The 25,245-nt window shown below is 41.8% G+C and overlaps 1 protein-coding gene across 1 annotated transcript in view; it reads right to left on the reverse strand.

Moving 5' to 3' along the window:
* Positions 1-25,245, reverse strand: part of PDE4A (phosphodiesterase 4A) — a 373,112-nt gene that overhangs the window by 215,040 nt on the left and 132,827 nt on the right. Inside the window, exon 4 of the mRNA XM_053718013.1 lies at positions 14,579-14,587. Within this exon, the coding sequence (XP_053573988.1) occupies positions 14,579-14,587 (9 nt within the window). The remainder of the gene's footprint in view (positions 1-14,578; positions 14,588-25,245) is intronic.

Consider the following 25,245-nt stretch of genomic DNA (forward strand, 5'->3'; position numbering starts at 1 on the left):
ACACACACAGGCAAGGTAGCATCGAAGATAAATAGTCAACTACCTGACCCCAGAAAGGCGACCCTCCATAACCGACCTCGCCTCTTCACTGACAAGCCCCAAGGCTAGAGTTGCAATGAGGGCGGAAAGACACCCAAACATCGAGACCATGGTCAGACCAAGGGTAATGGAAGAGACAACAGCCAGAGATCCTTGAAGAATCTATCTTCCAAAAATCTTCTTTTAAGCAGGCAAAAGCTAGAGCTTCGCAGCTCCCCACAGAAGGCAGGGAACCCCTGCACACCAACTCTTAGAGTAACACAACTCTGAGCAGAGAAAGAACATGCCTGCGCATCCAGACCATATGATCCACCCAAGGCGGGAAGGAAGGAAACTCTGCCACCGCAATAGAATGCTTAATAGGCTAAAGAGTCAGCGGCCGGAAGAACCTCGAGTGAAAAGGCAAATCATTAATTACTCGGCACACCAGACCACATAGGTCACACACATCTCCCAACTCCAAGAATGGAATAACGGTTCTGAGTCCCCGGGAACCTGAGGAACCATGATTATGTCTGCAAAAACAGATCCGTATCCCAGACGAGAAGCCTGAACAACCAACCTAGATTGGCACTCATAACCCTCCATACAGAGGGGTTGTATTTAAACAACAGACCTCATACTTCGGTAGGATCCGAGCCCGGAGTCCATAGAATAGGCCAAAAGACATTCAGAATCCAGTAGGATTAATCAGCACCACGAGGGTGACATGAACCCTGGTAACAGTCGAAAAAGTATCCGACCAGTACCTGCCTGGTATAAGGACACTCTAGAACTGCCCAAGGGCCAAGAAAATTCATCCAGAAGGATCGATAAATAAACTAGAAAAACATAATTCTATTGTTCAACAAGTGCGCAACTTCTGAGAAGTGCCCAAGCGACCTAAATCGCAAGTATCGGTTCAGAGAATGAACATTCATAAAAACTAAAATCTAACAGGCATGAGCTTAAGAAAAAACAAATTAAACACATCCATTCGGATCAAAAAAGTGAAGGCAGCACCCATCAGGTGAATGCCCAAGGTGAATGAGGACGACAACGGGACCAGCCGATTAAAAGCCCCATTCACCCAAGCTCAGAACTGGAACTGAAAAACATAAAGAAAAAGAAAAAACGGTGACGTTAAGGAGATTGGCTTCATCCACAAACGTCAGCTCCATTTTGCCATCCAGCGTCTAAGGCCTCGGATCCCTTGGCCCGCTAGGACTGGGATCCGCCAACATTGCCAAAACATGTCTTAAAAGACACGAAGGCAAGCCAGCCTATAACGGAAAGGCAAAATCATCTCTCGCCGGATCAACTGAAGACCCTGACCCCGAGATAGGGGCCCCTGAAACGTCAGGGGCCAACGCTTCCCCAGAAGGCCGAACTGAATCGGGCGATCCCACACTCGACGGGCCTTGGTTAACGGAACACGGACAATATCTTAGAAATACTTCACTTGGGAGATATAAATGATTCAGTGCCATAGAAATGGCCATGCGGAACTGTGCCGTAACCTCTGCAGGAAACAAGCCACCCTCCGGAGAAGGAGTAAAGGCCATAGGGACACCTGCTTGCGTAGCCGGGAAATGGACTGCGGCACTCGCTTCACGGGTCATGGAAACCTCTGAGGCGGATGGCTCAACACACTCTAAGCTCCCTGCTTCGGGAGAAGAGATTACTCTAGAACGGCAATCGGAACATTTCATATTTATCACAAGACACATCCTCGGTATCAGAGGCATACGTGTCGTGCATAGCAGAATCCTCCATAATCTTGGGATTACAAAAATGACAAAAAAGCCTAACTGGCACCCTTTAACACCCCCAATGGGTGGGGCACTCACCACCTCCTGTGAACCAGACAACCACGAGCAGCAAGACTCTTTCGGTCCCACACAGTCAGCATACGGAAGTGAAAAACATAACCACACCCGTCACGAGGTGCACAGTGCCAGTCACGAAAAGGGCGCACAATCTTGAAGATTGCGTCATTAAAAGAAGGCCGTTATGTTCCGAAAAGGCCGTGAGCCTAAGTATAGCTACACATTTGCAGATATAACCATATAACAAACATGATTAAAAGTCCCCCCTGTTCAATAACCCCCCTCAGGATATATTAACCCATGATTCCTTATTAAGATAAAAGGAATCCCACTGGGACCCTACCTTGTTTCGTTAGCATCACATTCACATATTGAAATAAAATGAAACGATCTTACCGGAATCTACACAGTGGAACAGGACTTGAGTGAAGAAAGGTAGGCAGCGAAACTCGTCAACACTGGAGCTGTTAATACGAGTTGCGATGGGTTCGCAGGAAGACTCTCCCTGCATCTCCAAACTCTAACTTTCATCCATGCTCTCACTGAGAGGCGGACAGGATTACTTAAAACTCCAGTCCCATTGCGAAGAGTACTACTATCTTGAACGTCTGACACTTCTCTGCCAACCTCCTGTGATGAAAGGCAAAGAATGACTGGGGATGAGGGAAGTAGGGGAGGTATTTAAGCCTTTGGCTGGGGTGTCTTTGCCTCCTCCTGGTGGCCAGGTTCTGTATTTCCCAAAAGTAATGAATGCAGCTATGAACTCTTCCCTTTTAAGAAGAAAAGTCTTTTTAAAATTAAACACTTACTGTAACCACCAGCAAATTAGTTAAACCGGGGCAGACAGAGATCAACCAGGCCCATAGGCAAAAATTAGAAAAAGGGCCCCGACATTCCCCTTTATGCCCCTCCCTAAACCCACCACTCGCCCCCACCAGGGTCCCAACCTCCATGGTTGCTGCTCCTGCAAGATCTACTAGCTACTTAAGGCATGATGATCAAAAACTTGACAAGATGTACTGTAATCACACAAAGTCTTTGGTGGCTTTTTTTTATGTCTCTTAAGCTAAAATGTACTTTTCTAAAATTCTTTGACAGACCTTGCAATTCTGACGACACTTCTTAGATAATTTCACCATAACGGTGAGCTTTAGATCATCGTGCTCTTAGGCAGCGAAATAGCGTTAACAGGACAGCTCTTAAACACATCTTGCTTTAAAAAAATTGTGGTTTGCTCCACACACACAAAAAAAAAACAGATTAAGAGTGCAGCACACTCATTTGCGTGAGCCCGTATTACAGGTTCAGCGCAAAGCGAATGCAACCTTGTGTTCACGAGAGTGCGCTTCCGTAGGCTCCAATGGGATGCCGTGAGACACAGCAGAGAACCTAGCGCAGCGAAGGGGGTAAGTCGCTCAGCGATGGGCAGCAAATTTGAAATATATATATATGTATATTAATATATACATATATATTTATGAGTTTATTTGTATACATACACATATTAATGCATAAACATATATGTATACAAGCAAATACATATATATTTCAAGTGAAATCACAGTTACCCAAAGACAGCAAGGTAAAGGCACTTTTCAGTGACGTTTTTTCTTCTTCTAACACCCCACACCCACTTACTTTAACCCCTTAAAATTGCTTTGTGCAGTTATTATTTACACACAAAAAAAGATGCTGATTTTTTTTTAATTTTATACAAGAACTATCCACTTTATTTTGGGGCAAATTTGGGAACATTTTTGAATTAACCAGAGGTCTGACCTCTGGTTAATTCAATGAGTATGTGCTGCCGCAATAAACCAGCCACTTGTAATGGCTGGTTATTTATCATGCGCCCGCAAACGGGCGAATTTGGCCATTTACGGCCGCAGAATAAATTAGCGCTCCAATTGTAATCTAGCCCAAAATCTGAAACCTAGATTTTCAAAATGTTGTGTATTGTCTAAACCAGCTATTTGACTTGCAGCGTTTGCAGGTTAGAGAATTTGGTTTTTGGTTTCTTTAGGGAGCGAGGGACAAAGCACATATTTTAACACAAAAACAAGAGGCGATTAGTATCTTTAGATGAATTATTTAATTTAAATTTAAAGGGGCATGTAATAAATTTTCCACACGATTTAAAAACATGTTTACTTAGAAATACATGTTTACATACACTGCTACGTATAACATACAAAATTATGTGAATACAACTGAAATTAGTTTTCTTAACATTAGAATTAGGCCTGCATTTAATGCAAAACAGTATAATTTAACCTTTACCAAATGTAGCTCTTTATTGCTACATATTACCGGCCCATTTTTAGTTCAGCACCTGGGTAGCGCTTGCTGACTGGTGGTTACATTTAGCCACCAATCAGCAAGCGCTACCCAGGTGCTGAACCAAAAATGGGCTGGCTTCAAAGCTTTTTCAAATAAAGATACCAAGAGAACGTAGAAAAATTGATAATAGGAGTAAATAAGAAAGTTGCTTAAAATTGTTTGCTCTATCTGAATCATAAAAGAAAATATTTGGGTTTAGTATCCCTTTAATGTCCCTTTAACTTTTCATCACTGTGAGGCTATTGCCACTAAATGGGATTGAGCTTGTAATTAATTCAAGACATTAATTTTATTGAGTCATTGTCACAGTAATTGAACTTGAATAATACAAATGGAAACTCAAAGTTTTCTTTCTAATAATATTCAGTGGTGCATAGGGTTGCCACTTCGGCCATGTTTTCCTGGACACTTATGAGTTATACATGCTGCAGGGTTTGCAGGGAGGAACATGAATAGTGCTGTTCAGTGTCCCTATTTGTCTGCTTTCTATGGTTGAAATTCATGTTCCTACCTGCAAACTCTGCAGCATGTATAACTCATAAGTGTCCAAGAAAACATGGCTGAGGTGGCAACCCTAGTGGTGCACTATAAGGGACCACAGTATGATTTAGTTAAATTGAATGCAAAACTGGATAGCTGGAAAGGTAGATTTCTTCGTTAAGAGAATGACTGCAATACCACTTCAAACATCTTAGTTGTAGGTCTGAGCCCTAGCAAGGTTAACTTAGACTTCCAAAATTCACAGATAAATAATCTGAGCACTATAAAAATGAATACGCACATATCCTACACTAGTGGGAGCTGCTGCTAATTGATGCCGGCACACATTTGTCTTTTGTGATTGGCTAACTAGATGTGTTCAGCTAGCTGCCAGTAGTGCAATGCTGTCCCTTCAGCAATGGATAACAAGAGAATGAAGAAAATTTGATAATAGAATTAAATTGTTGTTTAAAATTGTATGTTCTATCTGAATCATAAAAGAAAGTTTTGGGGTTTACTATCCTTTTAAATTAGGTATTCATATCTATACTATAATCACGTTTGTAACGCGTCCATTGGTGTCGCCAGTTGCGCACGCATCCTCAAAGGAATGTTGGCTGTGCAAGGCAGCCAAAAGAATATATATCCGGAAAAGAGAAGACACTGTTCATGTTACAACCCTCCATAGCCTAAGGTCTTATGAGGTAGTACGTTATTGCCGGGATCGGTGTCTTTAGCTAACACTGAGGCGCAGTACTAAAGTGTTTTTGACTGTACATTTTAGCGCATTATCGCTCTGCACGCAAGAGGAAAATTCTTTTCTCTTGTAAGATGCATCGAGTCCACGGATTCATCCATACTTGTGGGATATTCTCCTTCCCAACAGGAAGTGGCAGAAAGAGCACCCACAGTAGAGCTGTCTATATAGCTCCTCCCTTAGCTCCACCCCCCAGTCATTCTCTCTGCCTGATTAACTGCTAGGAAGGGCAAACTGAGTGTGGTGACAAAAATGTTAGTTTTTCTTTTCTCAAGCAAAAGTTTGTTATTTTAAATGGTACCGGTGTGTACTATTTACTCTCTGGCAGAAAAGGGATGAAGATTTCTGCAAGCAGGATGATGATCTTAGCACTTTGTAACTAAGATCCACTGCTGTTCTCACAAGGGCTGAAGAGTACAGGAAAACTTCAGTTGGGGGAACAGTTTGCAGGCTAAACTGCATTAAGGTATGTTCAGTCTATTTTTTTCTAGACAGACTGTGTTATTTCTAGAAAAGGCTGGCAATATCCCCATGAGGGAAAAGTAAGCTGTATTCAGTAAAAGAGGAATCCAAGCTTGCATAAAGGGCTCATAGTTACTGGTGACATTGATAGGAAAAATCAGACTTATGGTAGCGGCAATGGACATAGTCCCTTATGCCCGCCTACACCTCAGACCACTGCAACTATGCATGCTCAAACAGTGGAATGGGGATAATGCAGATTTATCTCCTCAACTGCATCTGGACCAAGAGACCAGAGATTCTCTTCTCTGGTGGTTGTCTCAGGACCACCTGTCTCAGGGAATGTGTTTCCGCAGGCCAGAGTGGCTCATAGTAACGACAGATGCCAGCCTGCTAGGCTGGGGTGCAGTCTGGAAATCCCTGAAAGCACAGGGCTTATGGTCTCGGGAGGAATCTCTCCTCCTGATAAACATTCTAGAACTGAGAGCGATATTCAATGCGCTTCAGGCGTGGCCTCAGCTAGCTGCGGCCAAATTCATTAGATTTCAGTCGGACAACATCATGGCTGTAGCCTATATCAATCATCAAGGAGGAACACAGAGTTCTTTAGCGATGATGGAGTTAACCAAAATAATCCGATGGGCGGAGGATCACTCTTGCCATCTCTCAGCAATCCATATCCCAGGGGTAGAGAACTGGGAGGCGGATTTCCTAAGTCGTCAGACTTCTCATCCGGGGGAGTGGGAGCTCCATCCGGAGGTATTTGCCCAGCTGACTCAGCTATGAGGCACACCAGAATTGGATCTGATGGCATCCCAACAGAACGCCAAACTTCCTCGTTACGGGTCCAGGTCCCGGGATCCCCAGGCGGTACTGATAGATGCTCTAGCAGTGTCCTGGTCCTTCAATCTGGCTTATGTATTTCCACCGTTTCCTCTCCTCCCACGTCTGGTTGCCAGAATCAAGCAGGAGAGAGCTTCGGTGATTCTGATAGCGCCTGCGTGGCCACGCAGGACTTGGTATGCAGACCTGGTGGACATGTCATCTGTTCCCCCGTGGACTCTGCCAATGAGGCAGGACCTTCTAATCCAAGGTCCGTTCAAGCATCCAAATCTAATTTCTCTGCGTCTGACTGCTTGGAGATTGAACGCCTGATTCTATCAAAGCGTGGTTTCTCTGAGTCGGTCATTGATACCCTGATTCAGGCTAGAAAGCCTGTCACCAGGAAAATCTATGATAAGATTTGGCGCAAATATCTTTGTTGGTGTGAATCCAAGGGTTACTCATGGAGTAAGATTAGGATTCCTAAAATTGTGTCCTTTCTCCAAGAATGATTGGAGAAGGGATTATCAGCTAGTTCCTTAAAGGGACAAATATCTGCTTTGTCTATTCTTTTACACAAACGTCTGGAAGATGTCCCAGACGTTCAAGCGTTTAGTCAGGCCTTGGTCAGGATCAAGCCTGTATTTAAACCTGTTGCTCCGCCATGGAGCCTAAACTTGGTTCTTAAAGTTCTTCAAGGGGTTCCGTTTGAACCTATGCATTCCATAGATATTAAGCTTCTATCTTGGAAAGTTTTGTTTTTAGTAGCTATCTCTTCGGCTCGAAGAGTTTCTGAGTTATCTGCTTTACAGTGTGACTCACCTTATCTTGTTTTCCATGCAGATAAGGTGGTTTTACGTACCAAACCTGGATTCCTTCCTAGGGTTGTTTCTAATAGGAATATCAATCAGGAAATTGTTGTTCCTTCGCTGTGTCCTAATCCTTCTTCAAAGAAGGAACGTCTGTTGCACAATCTTGATGTGGTTCGTGCTTTAAAGTTCTACTTACAAGCAACCAAAGATTTCCGTCAAACATCTTCATTGTTTGTTGTCTATTCTGGTAAGCGGAGAGGTCAAAAATGCTACGGCTACCTCTCTTTCTTTTTGGCTGAAAAGCATCATCCGTATGGCTTATGAGACTGCTGGCCAGCAGCCTCCTGAAAGAATTACTGCTCATTCTACTAGAGCAGTGGCTTCCACATGGGCTTTTAAAAATGAGGCTTCTGTTGAACAGATTTGTAAGGCGGCGACTTGGTCTTCGCTTCATACTTTTTCCAAATTTTACAAATTCGATACTTTTGCTTCTTTGGAGGCTATTTTTGGGAGAAAGGTTCTACAAGCAGTGGTGCCTTCCGTTTAAGGTACCTGTCTTGTCCCTCCCTTCATCCGTGTCCTAAAGCTTTGGTATTGGTATCCCACAAGTATGGATGAATCCGTGGACTTGATACATCTTACAAGAGAAAACAGAATTTATGCTTACCTGATAAATTTCTTTCTCTTGTGATGTATCGAGTCCACGGCCCGCCCTGTCTATTTAAGACAAGTAGTATATTTTTATTTAAAAAAACTTCAGTCACCACTGCACCCTATAGTTTCTCCTTTTTCTTCCTAGCCTTCGGTCGAATGACTGGGGGGTGGAGCTAAGGGAGGAGCTATATAGACAGCTCTGCTGTGGGTGCTCTCTCTGCCACTTCTTGTTGGGAAGGAGAATATCCCACAAGTATGGATGAATCCATGGACTCGATACATCACAAGAGAAAGAAATTTATCAGGTAAGCATAAATTCTGGGTTTTTTTTGCGGCTTGTGTCTCTTTAATGTGTTTCTGTACGGCTGGGACGCACACGCTTTAGATAATGGCGCAGCTTCTCTCAGCCTGGTCAGCTCCTCCCTGTTCTTCTTCAGAGCGGCGTCGGCCGCGTACGTTTGTTAATACAGCAGGGAGCTTGCTGTCTAGATCCGTTGCGGCTGCTGCTTGTGTGTTTCAGCCGTTACTTGTCAAACTTTTATTATGATGGGAGAAGAGGGAAAATGTTTAGCACAGTAAATTAAAGGACCAGTGCTCTATTTTTTCCTTTTTTTGAGTGTTAAGCCGTTTTTATTGCTGGATTTTATTTCGGTCTCCATTTAAAGAGACAGTAGTGTTTTTAAAATATTACAACTTTTGTAGATACAGCTTCCTGGTGGGATTCATTCCCTTTTTGAAAGGGATATATATAGATTGTTTCCCTCTGAGCCTATTGTCTTTTAGGATGAGGCTGCCAGGCAATGCCACAGATTTCTCCTCAACCATCCCAAGCCTCTATGGCGTCACATGCAGTGCCCTCGCTATCTCCTGGAGGAGTTTATTTGCTGGCAGAAATTGCTGCCCAGGTCTCTTCAGTGGTATCTTCGGCATGATCTGCTTTTCCTATGCTAAAGGGAAATCGCAAGAGGAAAATTTAGAGATTCATATAGTAGGGTTTCTGTTCCACTTGCTGCTACTCAGATTCCATTCCTCATAGGTCTGATGAGGAGGATATGTCTGTAGCCTCTGAGAGTGAAATCTCAGTTTTGGACAGTATAATTCCTTCATCTGATGCTGAAGTAGTATTTTTCAGATTTAAGTTTGGGTACCTCCGTGTATTGTTTTAGGAGGTTTTGGCTTATTTGAACGACTTCGACTCTGTCGTTGTCAATCTTGAGAAATCTAGTAAACTTCTTAGTTACTACGATTTTCCTTCCTATGAAGAAGTGTTTCTTGTTCCAACCCGTGCAATGGAGATTTTTTGCACAGGAATAGGAGAAGCAAGGGATCATTTTCCCTGTCTCCTGTCTGCTAGAGTATGTTTCCTGTCCCTGACTCCATTAATGTCTTATGTCGCACAGTACTTGAAGTAGGAGACATTTCTATTATGGCTAAGTGAACTACGATCTCTATAAAGGATAGCTGTCCTTTTTAGGATCATGGAAAGCTGGAGGCTACTTGAGGTTTGTATTGCCACTAGGTCAAGTGCAGCATCTTTTTTGGTGCGATGCCCTGTCTGATTCAATTCTAGTAGCAATCCTTTTGGAGAAGCTCCAGGATAAAATGAGGGCTTTTAAGCTAGCCAGTTCTTTTCTTCCTGATGCTACCATGCCAATTAGTAAGCTTCGCTGTACTAGCCCATGGGGCGTGTTGGCTATATTAGTGGGTGGATCCCTTTAAACTTCTGGTACTTCTTTACAATGGTAAGACCTTGTGTTGGTCGGGGCCTGGCAAAAATATTTCTGATATACAGGTGGAAAAGTTATTTTTTTCTACCACTAGTCAAGTAGAATAGACCTAAGGATGTTGGAGTAACAACCCGCAAATGAGTCTTGCTCAGCATGAAGGGTTTGCCCCCCATATGAGGGGGCTGAATTTCTCAAGGTTTCTGAATAGAATTTAATACTTTACAGAGGCAGGTTCCTCCTCTAAGGTTTACATGCATATAAGATGAGAGAGGTATTTTTTTTGAATTGTGTTTGGGACCTTTTTTCCTGGATTGTTAGTTTAAAAAGCCCTCTGGTGGCCTTGTAGTAACTCACTGGGTTTTAACCTGCGAGACCAGAGTTCAAGACCCAATGTGGGCATGACAAGTACCTTTATAATTCCTGTAAAGGAACAGGGCCTTGGTTCTAGTCAATCTGTGCGTGGTTCCCTAAATCAGGGATCTTTCCAATTTTTTCTAGACTGCAGTGTCTACACTTAGTTCTCAGAGTACCGTACTTCATTAGTCCCAGAGGGTCAGTTTATGACGACCATAGACCTGAAGGCTGTGTATCCTCATGTTCTCTTTTTCAGGGATCATTTCAAACTCCTGAGATTCGCCTTTCTAGGCAAACCCCTTCAGTTTGTGACCTTTCGATTTGACTTAGCCACAGCTCCCAGTATTTCCCAATGGGTTCTGGGGGCTCTATGGCAGTGATTAGGTCCTGGGGAATTGTTGTGACACTGTACATGGATTTTGGTTCAGGCGCCATCTTCAACAAGCAGACTCTCATTCAGAGATCTTGTTATATTTTCATTTCCGGATGGAAAGCGAGTTTGGAAAAGAGTTCCTTTGTTCCAGCTACAAGGGTAGTTTTTTCTTAGGGATCATAGTAGATCCCCTATTTATGGGAATTTTCTAACGGTGGACAGTAAATCTGAGATGTTTCCTCTTATCTCTTTCAACAGACTACTGTTCGGCTTTCAGTGGCTAACTCTGTTGGAGGTAACTGGTCTGATGGTCATTTGGACATCATTTCCTTTGCTCGATTCCATCTGAGAGCTCTGCAGTTTGGCATGCTCAGTCAATGGAAGGGGGATCACTCGGCTCTGTCTCATGCTTTCGGAGACCTTCCTGGGTAATTGATGCCAGTCGGATGGGCTGGGGAGCAGTCGGGATTAGAGGCGCAGGGGAGTTTGCTTTCCTCATAAACATCTGAGAGTGGAGAGCGATTTACAATGCTCTGATGACTTAACCTCAGTTGTCCTTTGCCGGTTTATCAGGTTCCAGTCGGACAATTTCATCTCTGTGGTTTACATCAACCACCAGGGAGAAACTTGGTGTTCCTTAACTAGGTAGGTGGGAGCTCAGATTGTTCAGTGGACGGAAGCTCATATTTGCTGTCTGTCATCCATATATTCCAGAAGTGGACAACTGGGAAGCGGATTTCCTGAGCAGACAGATTTTTTGATCCCGGGGAGTGGCCACTCCTTCCGGAGGTGTTTTTCCAGGTTATCCTTCAAATAAGGGATGCAGGAATTGGATTAAGGAGTCTCGGCAGAACGTCAAGCTTTTAAGGTACGGTTCAAGGTCGAGAGGTCCGTAGGCCGCCGTAATGAATACTGGCGGTTCCTTGGGATTTTAGTCTGGCATATCCGTTTTCCTCCGTTTACTCTCCTTCCACTAGTCTTTGTTCATATCTAACAAGAGAGAGTTTTGGTAATTCTAATAGCCCTGCATGGTCTTGCAGGATCTGGTATGGGGAGATGTCTTGTCTCCCGCCTTGGAGATTGCCTCTGAAGAAGGAACTTCTTACCCAGGTTCCTTTCTCTCAACCAAATCTTGTTTCTCTGAAGCTGACTGCTTGGAAATTGAACGCTTAGTTCTGTCTAAGCGTGGTTTTTCTGAGTCGGTCATTGAGACCATGATTCAGTTTTGCAAGCCTGTTACTAGAAGGATTTACCATAAGATATGGCGTAAATATCTTTATTGGTGTGAATCCAAAGGCTGCTGCTTTTTTCTTTTTTGCTACTAAGCGTCTGGCGGACGCGCCAGAAGTGCAATCTTTTTCAGGCCTTGGCCAGAATCAGGCCTGTGTTTAAGTCTGTTGCTCCTCCTTGGAGCTTTAATCTTGTTCTTAAAATTTTGCAGCAGGCTCCGTTTGAGCCCATGCATTCCATAGATAAGTTGTTATCTTGGAAGGTTTTGTTTCTTATTGTTATCTCTTCTGCTCGGAGAGTCTCGGAACTCTCGGCTTTGCAGTGTGATTCGCCTTACCTTATCTTTCATGTCGATAAGGCGGTTCTTCGTACTAAGTTTGGTTTTCTTTCTGAGGTTATTTCGGATAGAAATATTAATCAGGAAATTGTTGTTCCTTTTCTATGTCCTAATACTTCTTCTCATAAGGAACGGTTGTTGCACAACTTGGATGTTGTGCGTGCTCTGAAATTCTACCTACAGGCGTTTACGGATTTTCACCAGTCTTTTGCCCTGTTTGTCTGTTTCTCTGGGAAACGTTAAGGTCAGAAGGCTACTGCTACTTCTCTCTGGTTGTGAAGTATAATTCGTTTGGCCTATGAGATTGCTGGACAGCAGCCTTCTGAGAGAATTACAGCTCATTCCACTAGTGCTGTCTCCTCTTCTTGGGTTTTCAAAAATAATGCCTTTGTGAAATAGATTTGCAAGGCTGCAACTTGGTCTTCTCTGCATACTTTTTCCAAATTTGATACTTTTGGGAGAAAGCTTCTTCAAGCAGTGGTGCCTTCTGTTTAGGTCTTCCTGTCTTGTCCCTCCCTATTCATCTGTGTCCTCTAGCTTGGGTATTAATTCCCAACAGTAATTGATGAAGTCGTGGACTCACCATATCTTAGGAAAAAAAACAAAACTAATGCTTACCTGATAAATTTATTTATTTCCAGATATGGTGAGTCCACGGCCCACCCTTTATTTTAAGATAGTTATTTTTGACTAAATCTCACGCACCTCTATACAGGTGGCCCTCGGTTTACAACAGTTCAATTTAAGCCGTTTCAGAATAACAACTTTTTTTTTCAATCATGTGACTGCTATTGAAAAGCATTGAGAAGCAGTGCATTGATTAAAATAGCGTGTAGGTGGAGCTGTCCGCTTGTTTTGCAGCAAAGATATGCAAGCCAAGCAAGCTGAAATTAATTTGTGTAACTAGACCTGAGCTATCGAGCAGTTTTCAAAGGAACAAGATCTTCCTGTCTATAAATCAGTCCAGATTGAAATGCATAGAAAGAACTGTTTGCAGAAAAATGCAAGTAAAGTCTGTGTTGTGTGATTATTTTATTAGGTTTATAATGCAAGTTTAGCAAATGTTTTTGTTCATTTAACATAGTTTAATTATATATTCTGTGTTGTGTGATTATTTTATTAGGTTTAAAATGCTGTTTAGCATTTAAAGTCTTTATTTCAAAGCTTTAAAAATAATGTTTAAGTGTTACTTATGACAATTTTGAGAGGGGCCTGGAACCTAACTCCCTCACTTCCCATTGACTTACATTATAAACTGGGTTTCAATTTACAACGGTTTCGATTTACAACCATTCCTTCTGGAACCTAACCCCGGCGTAAACTGAGGGCTACCTGTACTTTGTGTTACTTCTTTTTTCTCCATTTTCCTTCGGTCGAATGACTGGGGTTTTTGGGAAGAGAAGTGATACTTAACAGCTTTGTTGTGGTGCTCTTTGCTGGCCAGGAGAGATATCCCCAACAGTAATTGATGAATCCGTGGACCATATCCAGAAAGAAAGAAATTTATCAGATAAGCATACATTTTTTTTTTTTTTTGTAACTTTAGCTTTGGGGTTTGTATTTTTTAAATATTGACTGCCCTCTGGGCAGGCTTATTGCCTAGTCTATTATAATATTCATGTTCAAGGGCACTGATTTATATGCATAAAACAGGCCTTCTTGAACATGACATTTGTGAAGGCACAGTGGTCTCTGGTGTGATCACTAACAATGGACATGAAACCCTATTTTTTTCCTTTCATGATTCAGATAGAGCACTTGTTTTCAAACCTGAGGATTTCTAAACTAGAGCACAAGAGAAATAATCAGCTGATTAGTAAACATGGTTATTTTACCTGCTCTCGCCCAAAGGTAATCCTGAACATTTGGCCTGTTAGGGAGGCCTGAGGACAGGTTTGAAGACCAGTGAGATAGAACATAACATTTTAAACAAATTTCAGACTTACTTTTATTGTCAAATTTGCTTCTTTCTCTTGGTATCCTTTTGTTGAAGGAGCAACAATGCACAACTAGGAGCTAGCTGATAACATCAGTTGAGCCAATGACAAGAGTAATATAAGTTTAGCCCCCAATCAGCAGCCCATGTTTAGTAGTGCATTGCTGCTCCTGAGGCTACCTAGGTATGCCAACAAAGGATACCAAAGAACAAAGCAAAATAGAAAATAGAAGTAAATTGGAAAGTTGTTTAAAATTTCATGCTCTATCTGAATCATGAAAGTTTAATTTTGACTTTACTGTCCCTTTAATGGAATGAATGGGAGTGTGTGCAAAGCAGTGCAAGAACTTTTAAAAGCTTAACCCATAAAGGCAAGTTTTTTTGTATAAGAATCAATGCTCTTTAAGATATAAACTAGCTAGTATAGATGCATTTATGCCCCTTAACACCTGAGGCCTGTATGCTAGGTGCTCTCAGCCCCTTTTAGTAAAGGGAAAAGTCCTATATATATATAATACCATTATAAGGTACTTTAAGTAGTTTGAGCTGGTTGCCACTGGGTGTCACTGTACGAATCCTGCGTAACAATACTAAAAATGAATATGCAACTCTGTACAATAATGCTTAGTATTTACAAGTGATGAAATTTTATATATACTTAAAAAGAACATGCTACAGTGGGTAATGTTTTCCTACAGTGATAATGGCTATATCATCCTGCATAATGATGCACACTTGCAAATCACCATAGCGACGTACACAAAGCAAGCCAAACGCAGCAGGTAACCTGTCTACCAAGGGATTCCAGTATTCACAGGGTATAGGATGTCACATTTAAATACTGTACTAGCCACAAAGTTAGACTGTGTAAAGTGAGTCATTTCCCCATAACACACCCCTTCTAGAACATAGGGACATAAAGCTGCAACAAGAAAATGGTCTCATGTGTTTAGATCATTCTTTTATTTAACTAATGCTTGGCTATATCTATATGTTTAACCCACACAAAGGTGTTAAAGCCAATTCTGTAGTACCAATATACTGTCGAACCTGTGATGAACACGGCTGGTGTTAAAACATACTGGTGTAACAAACAACAGTGTTTACATTCAGCTTTATAGACCTTTAAAGGGAAATAAAAGTGCAAAATAAAAATGCTCAAAATCTGATAGAACATGATTGCACTATTTCTGCATGAGTGGTTAAACACATTGTTAAAGTCCACTCCAGGGCAGCAATGCACTACTAGGAGCTAGCTGACCACATATGGTGAGCCAATGACAAGAGGCCTATGTGTGTAGCCACCAATTACCAGCAGGCTTCTAGTAGTGCATAGCTGCTCTTGAGTCTACTTAGGTATACTTTTCAATAAAGGATACGAAGAGGATGAAGTAAAGTATCTTAACCCCTTAACAACCAGTGACATACCCTGTACGTCGCTGGTCTTTCTAGAGGCCTGTAGTAAGGACAGAGGTCATAATAGTGCGGTCTTACCGCTGTCAGCAAGACCCACGCTATTATGAGCCAACAAACCCTAAATGACCAGCAACATACAAGGTACAGCGTGGTCATTGAGGGGTTAAAATCGCATCCTCTATTTAATCCATGAAAGTTTAGTTTTGGCTTTCATGTCTCTTTAAAAATGAAATAGGCATGTGCTTATGTATTCAATTAGACAGGTCTACTCATTGCATGAATGCTATTAATTTACAAGGGCACTAGATGGCAGCCCTAATTCCTGCCATGCACTGCTCCAGTAACCTACCTAGGTATCTCTTTAAAAAAAAGAATACAATGGAAACAAAGCAAATTTGATAATAGAAGGAAATTGGAAACTTTTCTTCAAATTGTATGCTCTGTCTGAATCATAAAATAAAAATGTTGGGTTTCATGTCCCTTTAAGTGAAAACTAACTCCCTCAGGGGCATTCTGAACATTTCACAAAGTGAAATACAGACAAATACTGTGAAATTAGATTGTGAATCCTATATATTATTCCATAGCTGTGCATTCAGGAATTTGCTTCTTGGGTACACAAGTATTTTGTATTTTATACTACGTAATATATAGGTGTCATAGCATATGCGAGTGTGTGGATCATTGGGTATGTTTGAAGTATTTTTGCAGCTTTTAATCATAAATCCATTTACCTCTGCAGAACTATAGGGAACTGTTTACATCTAGAAGGGGGCTGTACAATTATTAAAAAATACATATTAAAATTAATTTTAAAAATTTTCTTAAGTATTTTACTATGAAAAAAATAATTTAAAAAAAAACACATAAATTATGCTTACCTAATAATTTCATTTCTATCTGTGGGAGGAGAGTCCACTGATTCATTCATTACTTGTGGGAAATAAGAACCTGGCCACCAGGAGGAGGCAAAGACACCCCAGCCAAAGGCTTAAATACCTCCCCCACTCCCCTCATCCCCCAGTCATTCTGCCAAGGGAACAAGGAACAGTAGGAGAAATATTAGGGTATAAACGGTGCCAGAAGAAAAATATTATACTCTCCTCCCACAGATGGAAATTAAATTATCAGGTAAGCATAATTTATATTTTCCATCTTAATGGGAGGAGAGTCCACTGCTTCATTCATTACTTGTGGGAACAAATACCCAAGCTCTAGAGGACACTGAATGAACAAAAAACAGGAGGGTAAAAGGAGGCGGACCCTATACTGAGGGCACCACGGCCTGTAGAGCCTTTCTCCCAAACACAGCTTCTGCCGAAGCAAAGACATCAAATTTGTTAAACTTTGTAAAAGTGTGTAAGGAGAACCAAGTAGACACCTTACAAATCTGATCCACAGAGGCCTCGTTCTTAAAGGCCCAAGAAGAGGTCACAGCTCTAGTTGAGTGAGCCGTAATCCTCTGAGGAGGCTTATGTCCCGTTGTCTCATAGGCCTAACGGATAACGCTCCTCAACCAAAAAGAAAGAGAAGTGGAAGAGGCCTTCTGTCCCCTACGTTTCCCTGAATACACCACAAATAAGGACAAAGTCTTTCTGAAATCTTTCGTGGCCTGAAGATAAAACTTCAAGGCTTGAACCACATCCAAGTTATGCAGTAACCTTTCCTTAGACAAAGAAGGGTTAGGACACAAGGAAGGAACTACTATCTCCTGATTGATTTTACAATCTGACACCACCTTGTGAGGAAATACCAACCCAGTGCGAAGCACAGTCTTATCAGCGTGAAAAAACAGGTAAGGGGGCTCAGATTGCAAGGCCGCTAACTCAAAGGCCCTGCAAGCCAATGCAATAGCCAGAAGAAAAAGAACCTTCCAGGAAAGAATCTTAATGTCAAGCGCATGCATAGGCTCAAACAGAGCCATCTGCAAAACCTTAAGAACCAAGTTTAAGCTCCAAGGAGGAGCGGCATTTCTAAAGACAGGTCTGATCCTAGACAGAGCCTGAACAAAGGACTGAATATCAGGAAGCTCCGCTAGCTTCTTGTGTAACAGCCCCGACAACGCCAAAATCTGTCCGCTTAAGAAACTGGCAGCAAGACCCTTATCCAGTCCATCCTGGAGAAAGGCCAGAATCCTGGACACCCTAACCTTGTGCCAGGGATATCCACGTTCCTTGCACCAGGATAAGTAGGTAATCCATACCTTATCATAGATGAGACGAGTGACCAGCTTCCTGGCCTGGATGAGAGTATCAATTACTCTCTCAGAAAAACCTCTCTTGACCAAGACTAGGCGTTCAATCCCCACGCAGTCAGCCTCAGAGAATAGAGATTTTGGTGTAGAAAGGGACCCTGAACCAGCAGATCTCTGCGCCAGGGTAACCTCCATGGAAGACATCCCCACCAGATCCGCAAACCACGTCCTCCGTGGCCACAACGGAGCAATCAGAATAGTCAAAGCTTGCTCCTGTTTGATGCAGGCCACCACTCGAGGAAGAAGTGGCAACTGTGGACATATGTAAATTAGTTTGAATTCCCAAGGCACCGCTAAGGCATCTATCAGCTCTGCCTGTGGGTCCTTGGACCGCGACCTGTATCTGGGTAGATTGAAGTTGAGTCTGGACGCCATGAGGTCTATCTTCGGCGTCCCCCATCTGTTGCAGATCTCCGCAAACACCTCAGGATGGAGAGACCATACCCCCGGATGAAACAACTCAACTGTCTGCTGAGAAAATCCGCTTCCCAGTTGTCCACACCCAGAATGTGGATCGCTGAGAGCGAACAATTGTGAGTCTCTGCCCATTCCAGAATCCAAGATACTTCCCTCATTGCTAGGGAGCTTCTCGTTCCCCCTCAGAGGATCACGGCTCATTCAACTAAAGCTGTGGCTTCGTCTTCTGCCTTCAAGAATGAAGCCTCTATGGAGCAAATTTGTAAGGCGGCTACCTGGTCCTCCTTACACACTTTTTGCAAAGTTTTACAAGTTTGACGTTTTTGCTTCTGTGGAAGCTGTTTTTGGGAGAAAGGTTTTGCAGGCTGTGGTGCCCTCTGATTAGGGTCCGCATTTTTACCCTCCCGGTTTCTGAGAATAGAGATAATCTGCCCCCTACGTGATCCGGAGACCGGTCGGGGGCAGCCCCTTCATACCGATTTCGTCTCGGCAGGCTTCTTGCTCTGCTTGAACTTATTCCAAGATTGAGCCAGCTTCCAAGATCACTTGGACTAGTCCGCTTTCGCTGAGGGTTGCTAGCGCTGGGCCTTGTCCGCACGAAAGTACAAAAAGTAGATCCCTTAGGCTTAGCCTTCTTATCCTGCGGTAGGAAAGCTCCCTTGCCTCCCGTAACTGGGAAAATAATCAAATCCAATCCTGGACCAAACAGGATTTTTCCTTGAAAAGGCAGGGACAACAGCCTCGCTTTAGAGGTCATGTCCGCAGACCATGATTTTAGCCACAGAGCCCTGCGTGCTAAAGCAGAAAAACCTGACACCTTAGCATTCAGGTGAATAATTTGCATATTGGCATCACAGATGAAAGAATTGGCGACCTTCAGCGCCTTAATCTTCTCCTGTATCTCGTCGATGGATGTCTCCCCCTTGACCATTTCACACAGGGATTCACACCAATATGTTGCAGCTCCAGCAACCGCCACAACGGCCGCTGCTGGCTGAAAAACAAACCCTGTGTGCTGAAACATCTTTCTCAACATGCTTTTTATCCATGGGCTCCTTAAACGATGAACTATCCTCAAGGGGAATAGTCGTCCGCTTTGTGAGCGTATAAATGGCCCTATCCACCTTAGGGATTGTTCCCCCACAGCTCAAGCTGAGAGTCCTGAACGGGGAACAGTTGTTTAAAAAAAGAAGAAGGGCAAAAGGACGACCCTAATCGCTCCCATTCATTCTTAATAATATTTGCCAACTTAACGGTAACCGGGAAAGACTGAGGCACTACCCTGTCCTTGTATACCTTGCCAAGCTTAGGAATCGCAGGTTCCTCCGGTATCTTAGGTTCTGGAACCTCCAGAGTAGCAAGCACCTGCTGTAGCAGAAAGAACAAATTCTCCATCATAAACCTATAACCAGGCTCCTCCGCCGCCAGTGTTTGAGATGGCTGAAAAACAAACTCTGTGTGCTGAAACATCTTTCTCAACATGTTTTCCAGCTTTTTATCCATGGGCTCCTTAAACGACAAACTATCCTCGAGGGGAATAGCTTTCCGCTTCGCGAGCGTATAAATGGCCCCATCCACCTTAGGGATGGTCCCCCACAGCTCAAGCTGAGAGTCCGGAATAGGGAACAGTTTTTAAAAAAAACATAATTTATGTAAGAACTTACCTGATAAATTCATTTCTTTCATATTAACAAGAGTCCATGAGCTAGTGACGTATGGGATATACATTCCCACCAGGAGGGGCAAAGTTTCCCAAACCTTAAAATGCCTATAAATACACCCCTCACCACACCCACAAATCAGTTTAACGAATAGCCAAGAAGTGGGGTGATAAGAAAAAAAGTGCGAAGCATATAAAATAAGGAATTGGAATAATTGTGCTTTATACAAAAAAATCATAACCACCACAAAAAAGGGTGGGCCTCATGGACTCTTGTTAATATGAAAGAAATGAATTTATCAGGTAAGTTCTTACATAAATTATGTTTTCTTTCATGTAATTAACAAGAGTCCATGAGCTAGTGACGTATGGGATAATGACTACCCAAGATGTGGATCTTTCCACACAAGAGTCACTAGAGAGGGAGGGATAAAATAAAGACAGCCAATTCCTGCTGAAAATAATCCACACCCAAAATAAAGTTTAACAAAAAACATAAGCAGAAGATTCAAACTGAAACCGCTGCCTGAAGAACTTTTCTACCAAAAACTGCTTCAGAAGAAGAAAATACATCAAAATGGTAGAATTTAGTAAAAGTATGCAAAGAGGACCAAGTTGCTGCTTTGCAGATCTGGTCAACCGAAGCTTCATTCCTAAACGCCCAGGAAGTAGATACTGACCTAGTAGAATGAGCTGTAATTCTCTGAGGCGGAATTTTACCCGACTCAACATAGGCAAGATGAATTAAAGATTTCAACCAAGATGCCAAAGAAATGGCAGAAGCTTTCTGGCCTTTCCTAGAACCGGAAAAGATAACAAATAGACTAGAAGTCTTACGGAAAGATTTCGTAGCTTCAACATAAAATTTCAAAGCTCTAACAACATCCAAAGAATGCAACGATTTCTCCTTAGAATTCTTAGGATTAGGACATAATGAAGGAACCACAATTTCTCTACTAATGTTGTTGGAATTCACAACTTTAGGTAAAAATTCAAAAGAAGTTCGCAACACCGCCTTATCCTGATGAAAAATCAGAAAAGGAGACTCACAAGAAAGAGCAGATAATTCAGAAACTCTTCTAGCAGAAGAGATGGCCAAAAGGAACAAAACTTTCCAAGAAAGTAATTTAATGTCCAATGAATGCATAGGTTCAAACGGAGGAGCTTGAAGAGCTCCCAGAACCAACTTCAAACTCCAAGGAGGAGAAATTGACTTAATGACAGGTTTTATACGAACCAAAGCTTGTACAAAACAATAAATATCAGGAAGAATAGCAATCTTTCTGTGAAAAAGAACAGAAAGAGCGGAGATTTGTCCTTTCAAAGAACTTGCGGACAAACCCTTATCTAAACCATCCTGAAGAAACTGTAAAATTCTCGGTATTCTAAAAGAATGCCAAGAAAAATGATGAGAAAGACACCAAGAAATATAAGTCTTCCAGACTCTATAATATATCTCTCGAGATACAGATTTACGAGCCTGTAACATAGTATTAATCACGGAGTCAGAGAAACCTCTTTGACCAAGAATCAAGCGTTCAATCTCCATACCTTTAAATTTAAGGATTTCAGATCCTGATGGAAAAAAGGACCTTGCGACAGAAGGTCTGGTCTTAACGGAAGAGTCCATGGTTGGCAAGATGCCATCCGGACAAGATCCGCATACCAAAACCTGTGAGGCCATGCCGGAGCTATTAGCAGAACAAACAAGCATTCCCTCAGAATCTTGGAGATTACTCTTGGAAGAAGAACTAGAGGCGGAAAGATATAGGCAGGATGATACTTCCAAGGAAGTGATAATGCATCCACTGCCTCCGCCTGAGGATCCCGGGATCTGGACAGATACCTGGGAAGTTTCTTGTTTAGATGAGAGGCCATCAGATCTATCTCTGGGAGCCCCCACATTTGAACAATCTGAAGAAATACCTCTGGGTGAAGAGACCATTCGCCTGGATGCAACGTTTGGCGACTGAGATAATCCGCTTCCCAATTGTCTACACCTGGGATATGAACCGCAGAGATTAGACAGGAGCTGGATTCCGCCCAAACCAAAATTCGAGATACTTCTTTCATAGCCAGAGGACTGTGAGTCCCTCCTTGATGATTGATGTATGCCACAGTTGTGACATTGTCTGTCTGAAAACAAATGAACGATTCTCTCTTCAGAAGAGGCCAAAACTGAAGAGCTCTGAAAATTGCACGGAGTTCCAAAATATTGATCGGTAATCTCACCTCCTGAGATTCCCAAACTCCTTGTGCCGTCAGAGATCCCCACACAGCTCCCCAACCTGTGAGACTTGCATCTGTTGAAATTACAGTCCAGGTCGGAAGAACAAAAGAAGCCCCCTGAATTAAACGAAGGTGATCTGTCCACCACGTTAGAGAGTGTCGAACAATCGGTTTTAAAGATATTAATTGATATATCTTCGTGTAATCCCTGCACCATTGGTTCAGCATACAGAGCTGAAGAGGTCGCATGTGAAAACGAGCAAAGGGGATCGCGTCCGATGCAGCAGTCATAAGACCTAGAATTTCCATGCATAAGGCTACCGAAGGGAATGATTGAGACTGAAGGTTTCGATAAGCTGTAATCAATTTTAGACGTCTCTTGTCTGTTAAAGACAGAGTCATGGACACTGAATCTATCTGGAAACCCAGAAAGGTTACCCTTGTTTGAGGAATTAAAGAACTTTTTGGTAAATTGATCCTCCAACCATGATCTTGAAGAAACAACACAAGTCGATTCGTATGAGACTCTGCTAAATGTAAAGACTGAGCAAGTACCAAGATATCGTCCAAATAAGGAAATACCACAATACCCTGTTCTCTGATTACAGACAGAAGGGCACCGAGAATCTTTGTGAAAATTCTTGGAGCTGTAGCAAGGCCAAACGGTAGAGCCACAAATTGGTAATGCTTGTCTAGAAAAGAGAATCTCAGGAACTGATAATGATCTGGATGAATCGGAATATGCAGATATGCATCCTGTAAATCTATTGTGGACATATAATTCCCTTGCTGAACAAAAGGCAATATAGTCCTTACAGTTACCATCTTGAACGTTGGTATCCTTACATAACGATTCAATAATTTTAGATCCAGAACTGGTCTGAAGGAATTCTCCTTCTTTGGTACAATGAAGAGATTTGAATAAAACCCCATCCCCTGTTCCGGAACTGGAACTGGCATAATTACTCCAGCCAACTCTAGATCTGAAACACAATTCAGAAATGCTTGAGCTTTCACTGGATTTACTGGGACACGGGAAAGAAAAAATCTCTTTGCAGGAGGTCTCATCTTGAAACCAATTCTGTACCCTTCTGAAACAATGTTCTGAATCCAAAGATTGTGAACAGAATTGATCCAAATTTCATTGAAAAAACGTAACCTGCCCCCTACCAGCCGAACTGGAATGAGGGCCGTACCTTCATGTGAACTTAGAAGCAGGCTTTGCCTTTCTAGCAGGCTTGGATTTATTCCAGACTGGAGATGGTTTCCAAACTGAAACTGCTCCTGAGGACGAAGGATCAGGCTTTTGTTCTTTGTTGAAACGAAAGGATCGAAAACGATTGTTAGCCCTGTTTTTACCTTTAGATCTTTTATCCTGTGGTAAAAAAGTTCCTTTCCCACCAGTAACAGTTGAAATAATAGAATCCAACTGAGAACCAAATAATTTGTTTCCCTGGAAAGAAATGGAAAGTAGAGTTGATTTAGAAGCCATATCAGCATTCCAGGTCTTAAGCCATAAAGCTCTTCTGGCTAAGATAGCCAGAGACATAAACCTAACATCAACTCTAATAATATCAAAAATGGCATCACAGATAAAATTATTAGCATGCTGGAGAAGAATAATAATATCATGAGAATCACGATTTGTTACTTGTTGCGCTAGAGTTTCCAACCAAAAAGTTGAAGCTGCAGCAACATCAGCCAATGATATAGCAGGTCTAAGAAGATTACCTGAACATAGATAAGCTTTTCTTAGAAAAGATTCAATTTTTCTATCTAAAGGATCCTTAAACGAGGTACCATCTGACGTAGGAATGGTAGTACGTTTAGCAAGGGTAGAAATAGCCCCATCAACTTTAGGGATTTTGTCCCAAAATTCTAACCTGTCAGGCGGAACAGGATATAATTGCTTAAAACGTTTAGAAGGAGTAAATGAATTACCCAATTTATCCCATTCCTTGGAAATTACTGCAGAAATAGCATTAGGAACAGAAAAGACTTCTGGAATAACCGCAGGAGCTTTAAAAACCTTATCCAAACGTATAGAATTAGTATCAAGAGGACTAGAATCCTCTAATTCTAAAGCAATTAGTACTTCTTTAAGTAAAGAGCGAATAAATTCCATCTTAAATAAATATGAAGATTTATCAGCATCAATCTCTGAGATAGAATCCTCTGAACCAGAAGAGTCCAAAGAATCAGAATGATGGTGTTCATTTAAAAAATTCATCTGTAGAGAGAGAAGATTTAAAAGACTTTTTACGTTTACTAGAAGGAGAAATAACAGACAAAGCCTTCTTTATGGATTTAGAAACAAAATCTCTTATGTTATCAGGGACATTCTGCACCTTAGATGTTGAGGGAACTGCAACAGGCAATGGTACATCACTAAAGGAAATATTATCTGCTTTAACAAGTTTGTCATGACAATTATTACAAACAACAGCTGGAGGAATAGCTACCAAAAGTTTACAGGGAAATTAAAAAACAAGTGTTATAAAGCGCTAAGGTCTAAAAATTAATCCAGGCCTCTCCCTAACCACCTCTCCAAATGGCTATATAGAAAACAGAGTATCAAAATATAAAATGAGAGGGCGCTAAAAGCAAGAATAAATACCACACTTAATCTCTAAAAAATTATGAGTTTAATAAACATAATTAAACATATATATGGCAAGTAAAAATTACTAACATCAAAAAATAGAAGGGACGTCTCCCTATAAAAAATAAATCTTAAAAATACCACCAATATATTCAGAAAAAATGTTAAAATTCCATTTATCATCCGTATGTATAAGGACAAAAAAGTATAGTCAAATCGATGTAGACCACTGGTAAAAATTGATCCGCAAATGCTCAGGGACCAGCAGTTGATAATGATCCAAAAAAATGATTAACAATGTTGCATAACACTTTCAGTCATTTTGTGGCAATTCTTAAATAGATGAGTGCCTAAAGTTTAAAGACAGCGTTCCACCTTTTATATGCAATTATCAAAAGTACTTATGTATATGTTAAAAAGGGCGCTCCAGGGCGTCTTACCGTTTTCTTTTATCGGCTAAAAGCAGGCCGCTCAGCTTATGTAGTGAAGGTTCACCCGTGGTGATTGAGTGATATTCAAGCTTCCAGGTAAACTCC

This window comes from Bombina bombina, chromosome 6 (assembly GCF_027579735.1).
Source record: "Bombina bombina isolate aBomBom1 chromosome 6, aBomBom1.pri, whole genome shotgun sequence".
NCBI classification, from domain to species: Eukaryota; Metazoa; Chordata; class Amphibia; order Anura; family Bombinatoridae; genus Bombina; species Bombina bombina.